A 14,635-nucleotide genomic window follows, 5' to 3' on the forward strand; every position below is an offset into this window, starting at 1 on the left:
GGAGAAGAACCAACCGGACGCCGGGAGAAGATGAAGCGGAGGGACCCCCGAAGCCGGAGGAAGATCCCCCCCCCCCCCCGGAGCTGTTTAATAAAATATTTTAAAAACCTGTGTAGTGTGTTTTATTACTTACACTTTTTCCCTAGGTGAATGGGTAGGGGTACCATGTACCCCATACTCATTCACATAGGGTGGGGGGCCGGGATCTGGGGGCCCCCTTATTAAAGGGGCTCCCAGATTCCGATAAGCCCCCGCCCGCAGACCCCGACAACCAACGGCCAGGGTTGTCGGGAAGAGGCCCTTGTCCTCATCAACATGGGGACAAGGTGCTTTGGGGTGGGGGCCCCGCAGGGCGCCCCCCTCCCCCAAAGTACCCACCCCCCATGTTGAGGGCATGCGGCCTGGTACGGTTCAGGAGGGGGAGGGGCGCTCGCTCGTCCCCACCCCCTTTCCTGACCGGCCAGGCTGCGTGCTCGGATCGGGGTCTGGTATGGATTTTAGGGGGGACCCCACGCCGTTTTTTCGGCGTAGGGGGTTCCCTTTATAATCCATACCAGACCTAAGGGCCTGGTATGCCCCGCGACGGGGCTCGCAAGGTGTCAATCTCGCCGATAAAAGCGGCAAGATTGACATCCTTTTCTAGTCCCGTCGCACCTGAGTCACGTTCAAAATGAACGGACTTGTCCGTGTGTGGGCAAGTCCGTTCATTCTGAAAGTCCGCCGTAACTCCGGCGAAAGTCCGTCGGAAAGACGGGCGGACTTAGCCCGCCGGAAAGTCCTGTCGTGTGTGGGCAAGTCCGTCCGTTTTAAAGTCCGGCGCACCTGGCGGACAAAGTCCGTCGGAAAGTGTGCCGGACCAAGTAGGATAGAAAGTCCGACCGTGTGTACGCGGCATTAGAAATTCATTTGTTCGAGAAAAAATTTCCATCCTTCTTCCTTTGCATTTTCTCTTCACTGCAGTCGAAAATGAACATCGATTTTGTCTCACTAAGAAAAATAAAAAAGCTTTCTTAGAACATTCTTTTCCTAAGAATTTTTAATAGAAATTTCACTCATCTATGGGCAGCTTTACGGAAAAAAAAAAAAGAGAATTGGTGTTGTGCCGATGGCAAGTTGTGTTAGCCCTGAAACTATTAACCACAGCCCTAGCAACCTCTGGAGCAGCCTTTCTCAATCTTTTCACTACAGAGGAACCCCTGAAATAATTACCAGGTCTTGTGGAACCCCTGCTGAAACCAGTCAGTGGGAAGAATGACCCCTTACAGTGGTGGCAAGTAGGAAGAATGCCCCTTACATTGGTGGCCAGTGGGAAGAGTTGTCCCCTTACAGTGGTGGACAGTGTGAAGAATGCTCCTTACATTGGTGACTAGTAGGAAGAATGTCCCTTACATTGTAGGTCAGTGGGAAGAATGCCCCTTTACATTGGTGGCCAGTGGGAAGAATGCCCCTTACATTGTAGGTCAGTGGGAAGAATGCCCCTTACACTGGTGACCAGTGGGAAGAATGCTCCCCTACATTGGTTAGTGGGAAGAATGTCCCCTTACAGTGGTGGTCCAAATACCACCATTCCCCTTGAACCCCGCGCCCCCCCCCCCCCGAAATAATTACCAGGTCTCTGGGAACCCCTGCTAAAACCAATCAGTGGACAAATGTCCCTTACAGTGGTGACTAGTGGGAAGAAAGCCCCCTTACAGTGGTGGTCAGAATGCCATCCTAACAGACAGCAAAAAAAGATCATTGGTGTAATACTGCTGACTCTGCCAAGTGGCCTCGGCCCCGGAATTACAGAGGTACCTTCATATAGGAGGTCAATGAGCCTCAGGTCAAGGAACCCCTAGCAACCTCTGGAGGAAACCTGGTTGAGAATGGATGGTCCATATAGTAACCTTTTTGTTTTTTTCATTTAAAAGGTAGAATTATTTTTTTTCTATATTGCCATCTGTCCACTTTTTGCAGCATGTCCCCTACTGTTGTTCCTCTTTCTGTACAACTCTGCTCTGATTTGTCCTGGGCCCCCAATGGGCACACATTGGGTACAATTATTTTTTTATGTTATTTTGTTATGAATGCTTTTAATAGTGTAAATTGTTTTCTTTTTGTTTCATAGTTGCTATATAACTCATGCTATTTTAGGTGTATAACATTTTCTTCTCTAAGAAGTTACAATACTAGCGCACGTCATGTCTCCCCCTTTTTTGTTGTCTTAAAATCTGGGAATTCTATTTAGTTTCCCAGGCAGACCAGGGCAGGAAAGGTACTAAACACCAGAGTCTTGTATTTCATGTCTGTGAATTGTGTGTTTACTTGTCTTTCTTCCTTTCTTGCTGCTCTCAGAGGGTCAGCTCCATTATACAAGGTGTGTCTGATGGCTTCTTAATGTCTTTTGTCTGTCTCTGTACAACCATCACAACAATCATACTTTTCATCAAAATAACAAACCTATAGGAGGATGATACCTTTTATGTCTGATTCCACAAACTTTTTTTTTTTTCTATGTTAGGATGGATTTGGGAAGGTTAGGACACTTATTAGTTTTCCTTTGCTAAACTAATGTAAAAATGGGGCACTGTAAACAGATGGTCAGTGGGTCAATACAAATACCACTGAGCACACTAGCTTTGGTTTGACAGCACCCCTAAAATGTGGAAAACCAGAGTTAAGAATCCACACACTGAGAGTGTCAAATGTCCATAAGTTCAAAGAGTTTTTATTTTTAGTCAAATATTTTTTATTGCCTTTATGCAATTTAACAACCAATTACAAGGAAAAATGGCAATAAAAAAATGAAAAATGACAGTTCCAAAATCACATTCCATTCTGGCATCTCTCAATACAATACAATACAACAGTGTTTAAAGAACCATAGGTAGTCCATGGTGAATATGAATGACTAGATAGATTGGGAAATTTCAACAGTCCAAACTTTTTAATGATAAAACTGGTTCATAGCAAAAAAAAAAATAAATCCAACATATTTCGGGTGCTAAATTGCCCTTCATCTAGGCTCAGGAATTGTGACCTAAAGCGGAAGTAAACCCATCCATAAAACCGTTTCATTTATGGTACGTGCCAGAAATGTAACACTCCCATTGGTTGTGCTCTCAACCAAACTATCAAACCATCCAATGGCTGGTGTCATAACTGATCACATGTGCAGCATCATGACAGTTGTACATTAGAGGCAAAGATGGCAGCTTCCTTAGCTGAAAACGATAGGGGGATTTACTTACACATTAAGTGGACTCAAATAAGCAGATACCAGATCTCAATCTTCTTTTTTTTTTTTGCTCAAAAGACAGGTTATGCCAATGTTTAACAGGTGCAGCAAAGACCAGATTTGCTGTTCTTGTCCCCATCAAGGAGATTTCCCAGCACTTCTTGTGTCCAGAGATACAACACAAAGTAATCACACATCTCCCCACAATGAGGGGAAATCCCCTCAAACAGTTGTTACCAGAACAAATGGCACCATTGGGACATTTCCCCTATTTCTGTCATAGTGAAAAAATTTGCGATTCCCCTCACTTTCTTAAATGGTGACTGTGGACCCCAGAAAAGAGAGTGAGGCTAGCTGTTTCAATTGGTAACACAGTCAACAACTAGAAACTGTCAGAGTTGTTTGGATTTGCCCAATATTATGAACCCTGCTCAGACTTTATTTTATACAGATTTTCCTATTACATCCTGCTTGAATTTCGCAGATGGAGCTGTCCTGCTTGTTTTTGGACATTTTTGTAGTTTTGATCATTCAGTTTGTATATGGCAGTACTTTGGATTTGAGGTTTCTTTTACTAGACAATTTAGTCAAATCTATTGTGGGGAAAAGCAGCAGTTGAAACTTTAATACTGTATTTTTTTTAAATGTTTATGTTGTATACAAGTCTGGTGTCTGTCTAGAGAAGAGGTGTCAAACTCAATTTCACATTATGGTTTCCATCAAAGAGCCGGTTGTATCTGTAAGACTAGGTGACTAGCACCCCACATCCAACCCCTTACATCAGATGTCAAGAGCCCCCGCCAACATCAGAAGGTCCTCCACCCTCCCCTACATCACAGTGTACCCCCCCTTACCTTGTGCTGCTGCCTGGAGGAAGCTGAGGCGGAGCTGGGAAGCAGAAAGTGCCGGGTCTGGAGGAACACCAGAGGAGGGCTGGAGTCAGCCGCTGGAGTTTGCTGAATGGTGAGACCAGGGGAGATGGAGACAAGTTGGTGCTGTGGCTGCATGGAGAAGTGCAGGATCTGGCAGGGGGGTTCTGTCTTCCTCTCTGCTGCCAACTGCGGAGACCAGGTGAAGGTGGAGACGAGAGGGGGGTGCCGCAGGAGAGGTGCGAGGACCACATGAAATGGCCTGGTGGGCTGGATTGAGCCCACGGGCCTTGTGTTTGATACATGTGGCCCAGAGTTAAGCTGGCCATAGACGGAACAAAATTCAGCCGGTTCAGCAGGAACTGGGCAAATTTCAATTTGTCTATGGGCAGGCTGTTTGTACTGAAGTCTATCCATTGATCAACTTCAATACAACCAGCCTAGTGGGTGTTTTCGCCCAATCACTGCAGGCAGCTATAGCGATCATTGTATTGTGCCAGTGGGGAGGGCTCCCTAGAGCAGGGGTCTCAAACTGACGACCCTCCAGCTGTTGCGAAACTACAAGTTCCATGAGGCATTGCAAGGCTGACAGTTACAAGCATGACTTCCACAGGCAGAGGCATGATGGGACCTGTAGTTTTGCAACAGCTGGAGGGCCGCTAGTTTGAGACCCCTGCCCTAGAGCAAAACGCAGTTGAACTGCAGGAGGGATTCCTTCTTCAACACAGTCAGTCACCCGTGGTTGAAGGTAATAAAATTGCATACTATATGGCCTGCTTTGGACAAAATTAGCACCCAGACTATGTAAAAGTGAAGAGGCTTAGGGAATATTTTTTTTATGTTATCCAGTCAATGGTCAAGGCAAAAATCTTTGTAGCTTTGGATAGAAAACCTCTTTCAGGGTTTTTGCTATCTGTGTCTCCACTAGGGAGATTAACCCTCACTTCCTCTTCATGTGATCGCTTTCAAACAGAACAAGACGCAACGGGGGATTTCATTGGGGACACAGACTTTTTTTTTAAACTTGATTGGTGTTCTAACCCTTTCCCCACTTAATCCAATACTAAAGAGAAGGAGCAAGCCTTAAAGGTATATATACATTTTGATAGGCTGCCAGTTGGTTGGGTTATCCTATATCGCTCACAGACTCCATGGGTTAGATCCCTGCACTTGAGCTACCATCTTCGCCCAGCTGTTATAAACTCAAGGTTCTGACTGTATCTTAAATGTAATATAGAAAAAGTGGAATACTATTGGATAGTAACCTCCGCAACATCTCTAAACTACGTCCCTTTCTAACCAATGAAACCACAAAGCTCCTGATTTACTCCCTGGTTATCTCTCGCCTTGACTACTGCAACTCCCTCCTCATTGGCTTACCTTTAAATAGACTATCCCCCCCTTCAGTCCATCATGAATGCTGCTGCCAGACTCATCCACCTTATAAACCGCTCAGTGTCTGCTACCCCCCTCTGCCAATCCCTCCATTGGCTGCCACTTGCCCAACTAATTAAATTCAAAATACTAACCAGAAGTTACAAAGCCGTCCACAACTCGGCCCCCAGCTACGTCACTAGCCTAGTCTCAAAATACCAACCTAATCGCCCTCTCCATTCCTCCCAAGACCACCTGCTCTCTAGCTCCCTCATCACCTCCCACCATATCCGCCTCCAGGACTTCTCTTGAGACTCGCCTATCCTCTGGAATTCGCTACCCCAATCTGTCAGACTGTCTCCAAATTTATCCACTTTTAGGCGATCCCTGAAAACTTTCCTCTTCAGAGAAGCCTATCCTGCCTCCATCTAACAATTGCACTATTTTCTCCATTAGCTCATCCCCCACAGCTATTACCCTTTTGTATAACTTGACCCTCCCTCCTAGATTGTAAGCTCTAATGAGCAGGGCCCTCTGATTCCCCCCTGTATCGAATTGTATTGTAATTGTACTGTCTGCCCTAATGTTGTAAAGCGCTGCGTAAACTGTAGGCGCTATATAAATTTTGTATAATAATAATGGTTACATAAGTAGCAACAGAAATGATATTTACTTTAGAGCAGAGATCTCAAAACATGTGCACCATCATTGGTGTCAGTAGGAGCAATAGTGTTCTATTGTTTATATCAGTGGAAGGCAGTATGCCCTATCATTGGTGTCAGTGGAAGGAAAAGGGCCCCACTGTTGAGGTCAGTGGGAGGAAATATGTCTCACTGTTGATGTCAATGGAAAGAATGGTGCCTTATTTATGATTTCAGTAGAAGGAATAAAGTCTTGTATCAATGATAGGAGTAGTGCCCTACGAGCCGAATAAAAACAGGCAAATGGCGGGTCTCCGGCCCACAGACCACAGTTTGGAGACCACTGCTTTAGAGCTTCAAACAATACTGCTGTTAGAATCTATAGAAATACTTGTGTCTACTCTAGACTGAAGGTCTTATTCAATGTTTCCAGTACCTCAGTCTGGTTTTATTTCTCCTAAAATTGATCATATAACTGATCACATCAGGTGTGTGCAAATCAATAGCATCTCATCATCTGAATACATCAACATGCTGATGTTGTGAATCACAATGTAGTACATACCTGCTCTAGGTGTCTTGACATCATCTGTGGGACCACAAATGAATGCTTGGCTAAAGAACTGACTTGAACTTCTTCCTGCTCTCTTCTTAATACCTGTTCCTTCTTTTCACCTGTAGCTCTGCTACCTGCACGTGGAGATCCTGAGAAACCTCAATGCCAAAGAGGGAAAAAAGCTTTTCTTGGATTTCTACAATACGTTCCTCATGAAAGGAGCGGTGAGTATCAAGTTGTGGGGTGCATGATTAAAGATGGTTTCAATTATATTGAAGGCCATATTTTTTACCTGTTTTTGGATAAATTTAGAAATTGTTACAGTGGCCCTATGAGCACATAAAAGGTTAAAGAGAGCTTTGCGATGGGGAAAAAAGGGGATTTAAGTGACTTAAGGAACATGGCAGATGGGCTGGTCTGAGTAGTTCAAAAACTGCCCATCTACTGGGATTTTCATGCACAACCATCTCCTAAGGATTTTCAGAGAATGGTCTGAAAAATAGAAAATATCCAGTGAGCTGCAGTTTTGTGGACAAAATACCTTGTTGTGGTCAGAGGAGAATGGGCAGACTGGTTTAAGATGAAAGAAAGGCAACAGTAACTCAAATAATCACTCGTTAAAACCAAGGTATGCAGAATACCATTTCTGAATGCACAGCACATCGAACCTTAAAGCAGATGGGCTACAGCAGCAGGAGACCACACCGGGTTCCACTCCTGTCTGCTAAGAACAGGAAACTGAGACTAGAATTCGCATAGGCTTACCAAAATTGGACAGTAGAAGATTGGAAAAGCGTTGCCTGGTGTGATGAGCCTCGATTTCAGCTGCAACATTCAGATGGTGGGGTCAGAATTTTGCGTAAACAACATGAAAGCATGGATCCATCCTGCCTTGTATCAATGATTCAGTCTGGTGGTGGTGTAATGGTGTGGGGGATATTTTCTTGGCACACTTTGGGCCCCTTAGTACCAATTGAGCATCATTTAAACGCCACGGCCTACCTGAGTATTGTTGCTGACCATGTCCATCCCTTTATGACTACAGTGTCCCCATCTTCTGATGGCTCCTTCCAGCAGGATAATCACCATGTCACAAAGATCAAATCATCTCACCACTGGACAATGAGGTCACTGTACTCCAATGGCCTCCACAGTCACCAGATCTCATCCAATAGAGCACCTATGGAAATTGATGGAATGGGAGATTCTCATCATCGATGTGCAGCCGACAAATCTGCAGCAACTGTGAGATGCTATCCTGTCCCTATGGACCAAAATCTGAGAAATGTTTAACACCTTGTTGAATCTATGTCACGAAGAATTAAGGCAGTTCTGAAGGCAAAAAGGGGTCCAACCCGGTACTAGCAAGGTGTACTTAATAAAGTGGCCAGTGGGTATATATAACTTAGTTTAGCAAAAAAATGCAGAAACTTTTTGAAGAACCCCCATGTATATATACTGTATCACTTCAGTGCTAGATTATCCATCTTGTGTGCTGTGTACTCTTACTGATCGTCTTGTTCCCCTTGGCTAAGGATGGAAAGTGTGATATACTAGCCCTCATATACGTGAAACGTGGTGTAGCACTGTCCTTGCTATGCAGATCCAGAAAGAGTTGTATGTACTGGTCCCACATTGGCAGCATCATTGACAGGTAATCAGAATACAATCTGCTTCACAGCCTAGGAACCAGCACGAATGACAGGTTCAAAGTGTAGGCATGCAACCCGAATTTTCCATACTCAAAGTTCATCACACCTCTCATTTAACACCACTGCTCCTGTGTTTCACCCTCCTTTGCCAATGCCCTTTGGGAGGGTAAAACACATTGAGGTGCAGAATGTGGCAGGAGCCATAAATTGTGCTGGATATGGAAAATGAGTTGCTTGGCCTATACACTCCTCATTCCATGGAGAGGATGGACCCTGGAGTGGTGGTGTTCTTGCATTAATGTAGAAGGCATGTGCTGAAGTTTGCTGCATGTGCATATTGGCACATGGAGTTTATACCAACTGGGCAAAGAAATGGAGGAAAACAGTTCAGTGGTTGCTGTTAATGGGCATGGTTGCTGTTTGTTCTGTCCAACTGGGTGCGCTTTTTCCTGTACGTCCCGTAGAATGTCTGAGGGCAAACGGCAGCCACAGAGTAAATCTCTTACAGCATTGTTGATGAGTGACTCAACATTCCTGAATGTCTGCAGCTCTCAGCTGAACAGGAATTGCTATGAGCTCCTGTGATGACAATGAATATTTCTATTTTTTTTTCCCTCCACTTAGGTCATGCGTGTCCAAATGCCAAACAGTGTCTCCTTTGATTTGGGTGAGTTCTGTTGCTCTATACTTCCAGTCCAGTGGTTCCATGAAATCCGTATAAATTGTAGAAAATAATTCTGATTGTGAACTTTATGAATGTATATGGAAGTTCTGAGGCCTGTGCTAATGGCAGCTGTAGAGTGCTGAAGATCCCAGGAACTGGCAGCTCCTTGCTTTGATCAGTCAGTGGGAAGCTAAATCCGTAAAAATGCTTTTCATTCAACTAATTTGTGCTTGTCCTTTGATGTAATGAGCGGTGTGCACCTTTTTATTAGGAAACTAGAGTATTATTCCAGTGATAGAGGTTACTTCAAAGGCTTGTAAAAATTAAGCCTATCCTTCACTGTGAATGCAACACCAATCTATAGGTCCATGACATTGCTGAGAGTGCAGCCTATCCATTCACTGGAGATCAATGACATCCCTCCGTATGTAGCCTATCCATTCACTGGAGACCAATGACATCCCTCAGTATGTAGCCTATGCCTATCCATTCACTGGAGACCAATGACATCCCTCAGTATGCAGCCTATGCCTATCCATTCACTGGAGACCAATGACATCCCTCAGTATGCAGCCTATCCATTCACTGGAGACCAATGACATCCCTCAGTATGCAGCCTATCCATTCACTGGAGACCAATGACATCCCTCAGTATGCAGCCTATCCATTCACTGGAGACCAATGACATCCCTCAGTATGCAGCCTATCCATTCACTGGAGACCAATGACATCCCTCAGTATGCAGTCTATCCATTCACTGGAGACCAATGACATCCCTCCGTATGTAGCCTATCCATTCACTGGAGACCAATGACATCCCTCAGTATGTAGCCTATGCCTATCCATTCATTGGAGACCAATGACATCCCTCAGTATGCAGCCTATGCCTATCCATTCACTGGAGACCAATGACATCCCTCAGTATGCAGCCTATCCAGTCACTGAAGACCAATGACATCCCTCAGTATGCAGCCTATCCATTCACTGGAGACCAATGACATCCCTCAGTATGCAGCCTATCCATTCACTGGAGACCAATGACATCCCTCAGTATGCAGTCTATCCATTCACTGGAGACCAATGACATCCCTCAGTATGTAACCTATGCCTATCCATTCACTGGAGACTAATGACATCCCTCAGTATGTAGCCTATGCCTATCCATTCACTGGAGACCAATGACATCCCTCAGTATGCAGCCTATCCCTTCCCTGAGACCAATGACATCCCTCAGTATGTAGCCTATGCCTATCCATTCACTAGAGCTTGATGACATCCCTCAGTATGCAGCCTATCCATTCACTAGAGACCAAAGACATCCCTCAGTGTGCAGCCTATCCATTCACTAGAGACCAAAGACATCCCTCAGTGTGCAGCCTATGCCTATCCCATTCACTAGAGATTGATGACATCACTCAGTATGCAGGCTATCCATTTACTTGAGACCAGTGACATCACTTGGTATGCCACCTATCTATCACCTAGAGACCAGTGACATCCCTCAGTATGCAACGTATGTATTCGCTAGAGATAAGTGGCATCGCTCATTATTCTCTAGGGCAGTGTTTCTCAACTCCAGTCCTCAAGGCGCCCCAACAATCACATGAGACTAGTGACATCACTCGGTATGCCACCTATCCAATCACATGAGACTAGTGACATCACTCGGTATACCACCTATCCAATCACATGAGACTAGTGACATCACTCGGTATGCCACCTATCCAATCGCATGAGACTAGTTACATCACTTGGTATGCCACCTATCCAATCACATGAGACTAGTGAAAGAACTCGGTATGCCACCTGTCTATCAGAGACCAGTGAGATCCTTTAGTATGCAGTGTATGTATTCATTGGAGGCTATTGACATCTCTCTGCATTCAGCCTATCCGTTCACTAGAGACCGGTGACATCAAAGGGTAGGCAGCTGATTATCCATTTATCAAAAACCAGTGCATCACTCAGTATGCTGGCCATTCATTGGTAACCAGTGACATCACTTCGTATTTTATCTGTTCACGTGAAACCAGTGGTACTACTCAGGATTCAGCCTATTCATTCATTAATATTCAGCATATGCATTCAGTAAAGTGGTAGTCTCCAAACTGTGGCCCGATGGCCAGATGGGCCTTTGCTTGCATTTATCTGGCCCAGGGGGGCATTGTTCCTAACACTGATATTAAGCACTATTCCTTTTACTGACACCAATGATTAGGCACCATTCTTTCCACTGACACCAACGGGGGTGCTATTCCTTCCACTGACACCATCATTGGGATGCTAGTCTTTCCACTGACGCCAACAGGTGGGTACTAGTCCTTCCACTGACGCTAACAGCCAGAGTGTTAGTCGTTCCACTGACGCCAACAGCGGGGGCTGTTAGTCGTTCCGCTGATGCCAACAGCGGGGGCTGCTAGTCGTTCCGCTGACGCCAACAGCGGGGGCGGGGGCTAGTCGTTCCGCTGACGCCAACAGCGGGGGCGGGGGCTAGTCGTTCCGCTGACGCCAACAGCGGGGGCGGGGGCTAGTCGTTCCGCTGACGCCAACAGCGGGGGAGGGGGCTAGTCGTTCCGCTGACGCCAACAGCGGGGGAGGGGGCTAGTCGTTCCGCTGACGCCAACAGCGGGGGGAGGGGGCTAGTCGTTCCGCTGACGCCAACAGCGGGGGGAGGGGGCTAGTCGTTCCGCTGACGCCAACAGCGGGGGGAGGGGGCTAGTCGTTCCGCTGACGCCAACAGCGGGGGGAGGGGGCTAGTCGTTCCGCTGACGCCAACAGCGGGGGGAGGGGGCTAGTCGTTCCGCTGACGCCAACAGCGGGGGGAGGGGGCTAGTCGTTCCGCTGACGCCAACAGCGGGGGAGGGGGCTAGTCGTTCCGCTGACGCCAACAGCGGAGGGAGGGGGCTAGTCGTTCCGCTGACGCCAACAGCGGGGGAGGGGGCTAGTCGTCCCGCTGACGCCAACAGCGGGGGAGGGGGCTAGTCATCCCGCTGACGCCTACAGCGGGGCACTATTCCTCCTCCTATTAACCACAGGCGCTATGTAATTTATTTTCTCTCACTAACCACTAAGCCTTAGACATTGTCTACTCCCACCGGCCGCAGTCCAGCTCCCCTAAAGTCTTTTTGTTTAGAAAGTTTTGAGACCCCTGCAATAGAGGATAATGACATCATTCAGCGGGGGAGGGGGCTAGTCGTTCCGCTGATGCCAACAGCGGGGGAGGGGGCTAGTCGTTCAGCTGACGCCAACAGCGGTGGAGGGGGCTAGTCGTTCAGCTGACGCCAACAGCGGGGGAGGGGACTAGTCGTTCCGCTGACGCCAACAGCGGGGGAGGGGGCTAGTCGTTCCGCTGACGCCAACAGCGGGGGAGGGGGCTAGTCGTTCCGCTGACGCCAACAGCGGGGGAGGGGGCTAGTTGTTCCGCTGACGCCAACAGCGGGGGAGGGGGCTAGTCGTTCCGCTGACGCCAACGGCGGGGGGAGGGGGCTAGTCGTTCCGCTGACGCCAACGGCGGGGGGAGGGGGCTAGTCGTTCCGCTGACGCCAACGGCGGGGGAGGGGGCTAGTCGTTCCGCTGACGCCAACGGCGGGGGAGGGGGCTAGTCGTTCCGCTGACGCCTACAGCGGGGCACTATTCCTCCTCCTATTAACCACAGGCGCTATGTAATTTATTTTCTCTCACTAACCACTAAGCCTTAGACATTGTCTACTCCCACCGGCCGCAGTCCAGCTCCCCTAAAGTCTTTTTGTTTAGAAAGTTTTGAGACCCCTGCAATAGAGGATAATGACATCACTCAGTACTGAGCCTATCCATCCTTTATAAACTAGCAACATTACTTAGTGTATATATCCTATCCATCCAGTGACATCACTCACTATGCAACTGGTCTATTAATAAGAAACCAGTGACATCACCCGGCTTGAAGCCCAGCCATTGACTAGGGAGCAGTGACATCAGTGAGTGTACAGCCTATCCATTTATTAAATACCGGTGTAAGTTACCATTTACTTTGCCACCACCTCCAAGTACTAAAAGCACAATTTAACTCAGTCCTTGGGAAACTTTTTTTATACTTTTAGGGGGAGCTAGCTTTTAAGATTTTGCTATTGAGCCTTTCTTATTGTAAACAATTCAGGGTAATTTAGTAGGAAGTTCCCTGCTACTCATATTTCCTCCTGTTATGTCACTTTGGTCTCTTCCGCTTTGATCTTTTGTGCCATTTGTAACCAGTTCAGCAGAAAGTCAGCTCTTTCAAGTATCAATGCGCCTGCAGCAGAAGCCGCTGCGTCCCTGCGGTGAGAACAAACTGTGTGTAGTGTTCTTGTTGCTGCACAAAGGCAAATCACTTCCTGCAGAGATGTTGTGAAGCTGATAAAAGTGAGCGCATGGTTTTCCTGTCCCCTCCCGCCGGTAGAGGTGGCCACAATTTTCTCTGCTGCTCTGTCACCCTCTCCTGGCCACAAAGGGTAATGCACACATAAAGCAGTCAGTAGATTAAAGTGGAACTTTAGTCAGAAAATTCAATCCTGCTAGCTCACTTCCTGCTGGCCCCTTTTGCAGGTATAGCTTTATAAAACATTAAAAATAGGTGCCTATACTGTTTAAAATCCAATAATACCTTGTCTCGCCCTGCTCTGCACATGCTCAGTTGCTCTCTATTTTTACTGAATTTGTAGAGGCCGATCCTTGCTAAAGAACATTCTTTTATCAAGTTGTTATGGGTAAAGTTCTGCTTTAAAAAAGGAACTTTACCCATAACAACTTGATAAAAAATGATTTTCTTTAGCAGGGAACAATACATTCCACATTATGCTAACAAAATTAGTGTGTGCTGTAAATTGCAGAACTAAACCCATCGATTTAATGGTTTCAAAAAAAGTTACATTCCCTGAATGCCGGGATTGCTAATTGTTACATTTTTTAATGCGTCTCAACCAAACTGTCAAACCATGGCAGTTGCAGATCAAACAGAAGCAGTTTCCTTGGCTGTAAAGCTTAAGAGGGCTTCATTCTGCTTGAAGACGGTCAGCAGATTGGCCTCTGCAAATTCAGCACAGTACCTAAAATTAGAGAGTAACTGAGCATGTGCAGAGCAGGGTTAGAAACATAAAGGAACAGAAATATTGGCGATGAGGACGCTGGATGAAAAGGGCCTAACAAAAGGCTTAGCCAAAGAAAGCAATAAAGTCCGTCAATGGTGGTAAAAGTCTCTGGTGATGAGCAGTTGTGGCCCATCCATTGAGGGCGCACGGGCGCCACCTCCTCTATTCATGCAGTTGCCCCCCCATATCCATGCATCTGGCCTCTTGCAGGACGCCGGGCGCATGAATTCCAACAGGGGGGCTCTAATAGGCTTCAAAATATGGTGGGCTTAGGGCGCAGAGAGCGTGCTCACAGCCCACCCAGTTGAATATTCACTATTCTAACACTGATCCTCCTCCCGGCCAATCAGGAAGCTGGTCTGAGACCCGCCACCTGATTGGGTGAAAGGACAGGCGATCCTATGGGATGCCTAGCGCCTAGGAGGAGAAGACGCATGGAAGCCGCCGTAATGGTGGAGAAGACAGAGCAGGAGCCGCTGCTTGTCACATGCCACCTAGATGGGGTAAGTGCCGGACCGACCGGCAGACGGCGGGCAGGTGGTTAAGTGCCAGGCGATCCT

General features: G+C 46.8%; 1 protein-coding gene across 6 annotated transcripts in view; it reads left to right on the forward strand.

Annotated features, from left to right (window-relative positions):
• Nucleotides 1–14,635, forward strand: part of ARHGEF1 (Rho guanine nucleotide exchange factor 1) — a 194,753-nt gene that overhangs the window by 79,844 nt on the left and 100,274 nt on the right. For all 6 annotated transcript variants that reach the window (XM_073601999.1, XM_073602001.1, XM_073602000.1 and 3 more), the window contains exons 5-6: nucleotides 6,783–6,881; nucleotides 8,934–8,976. In XM_073601999.1, the coding sequence (XP_073458100.1) occupies nucleotides 6,783–6,881; nucleotides 8,934–8,976 (142 nt within the window). The remainder of the gene's footprint in view (nucleotides 1–6,782; nucleotides 6,882–8,933; nucleotides 8,977–14,635) is intronic.

Source organism: Aquarana catesbeiana, linkage group LG10 (assembly GCF_042186555.1).
Source record: "Aquarana catesbeiana isolate 2022-GZ linkage group LG10, ASM4218655v1, whole genome shotgun sequence".
NCBI lineage: Eukaryota > Metazoa > Chordata > Amphibia > Anura > Ranidae > Aquarana > Aquarana catesbeiana.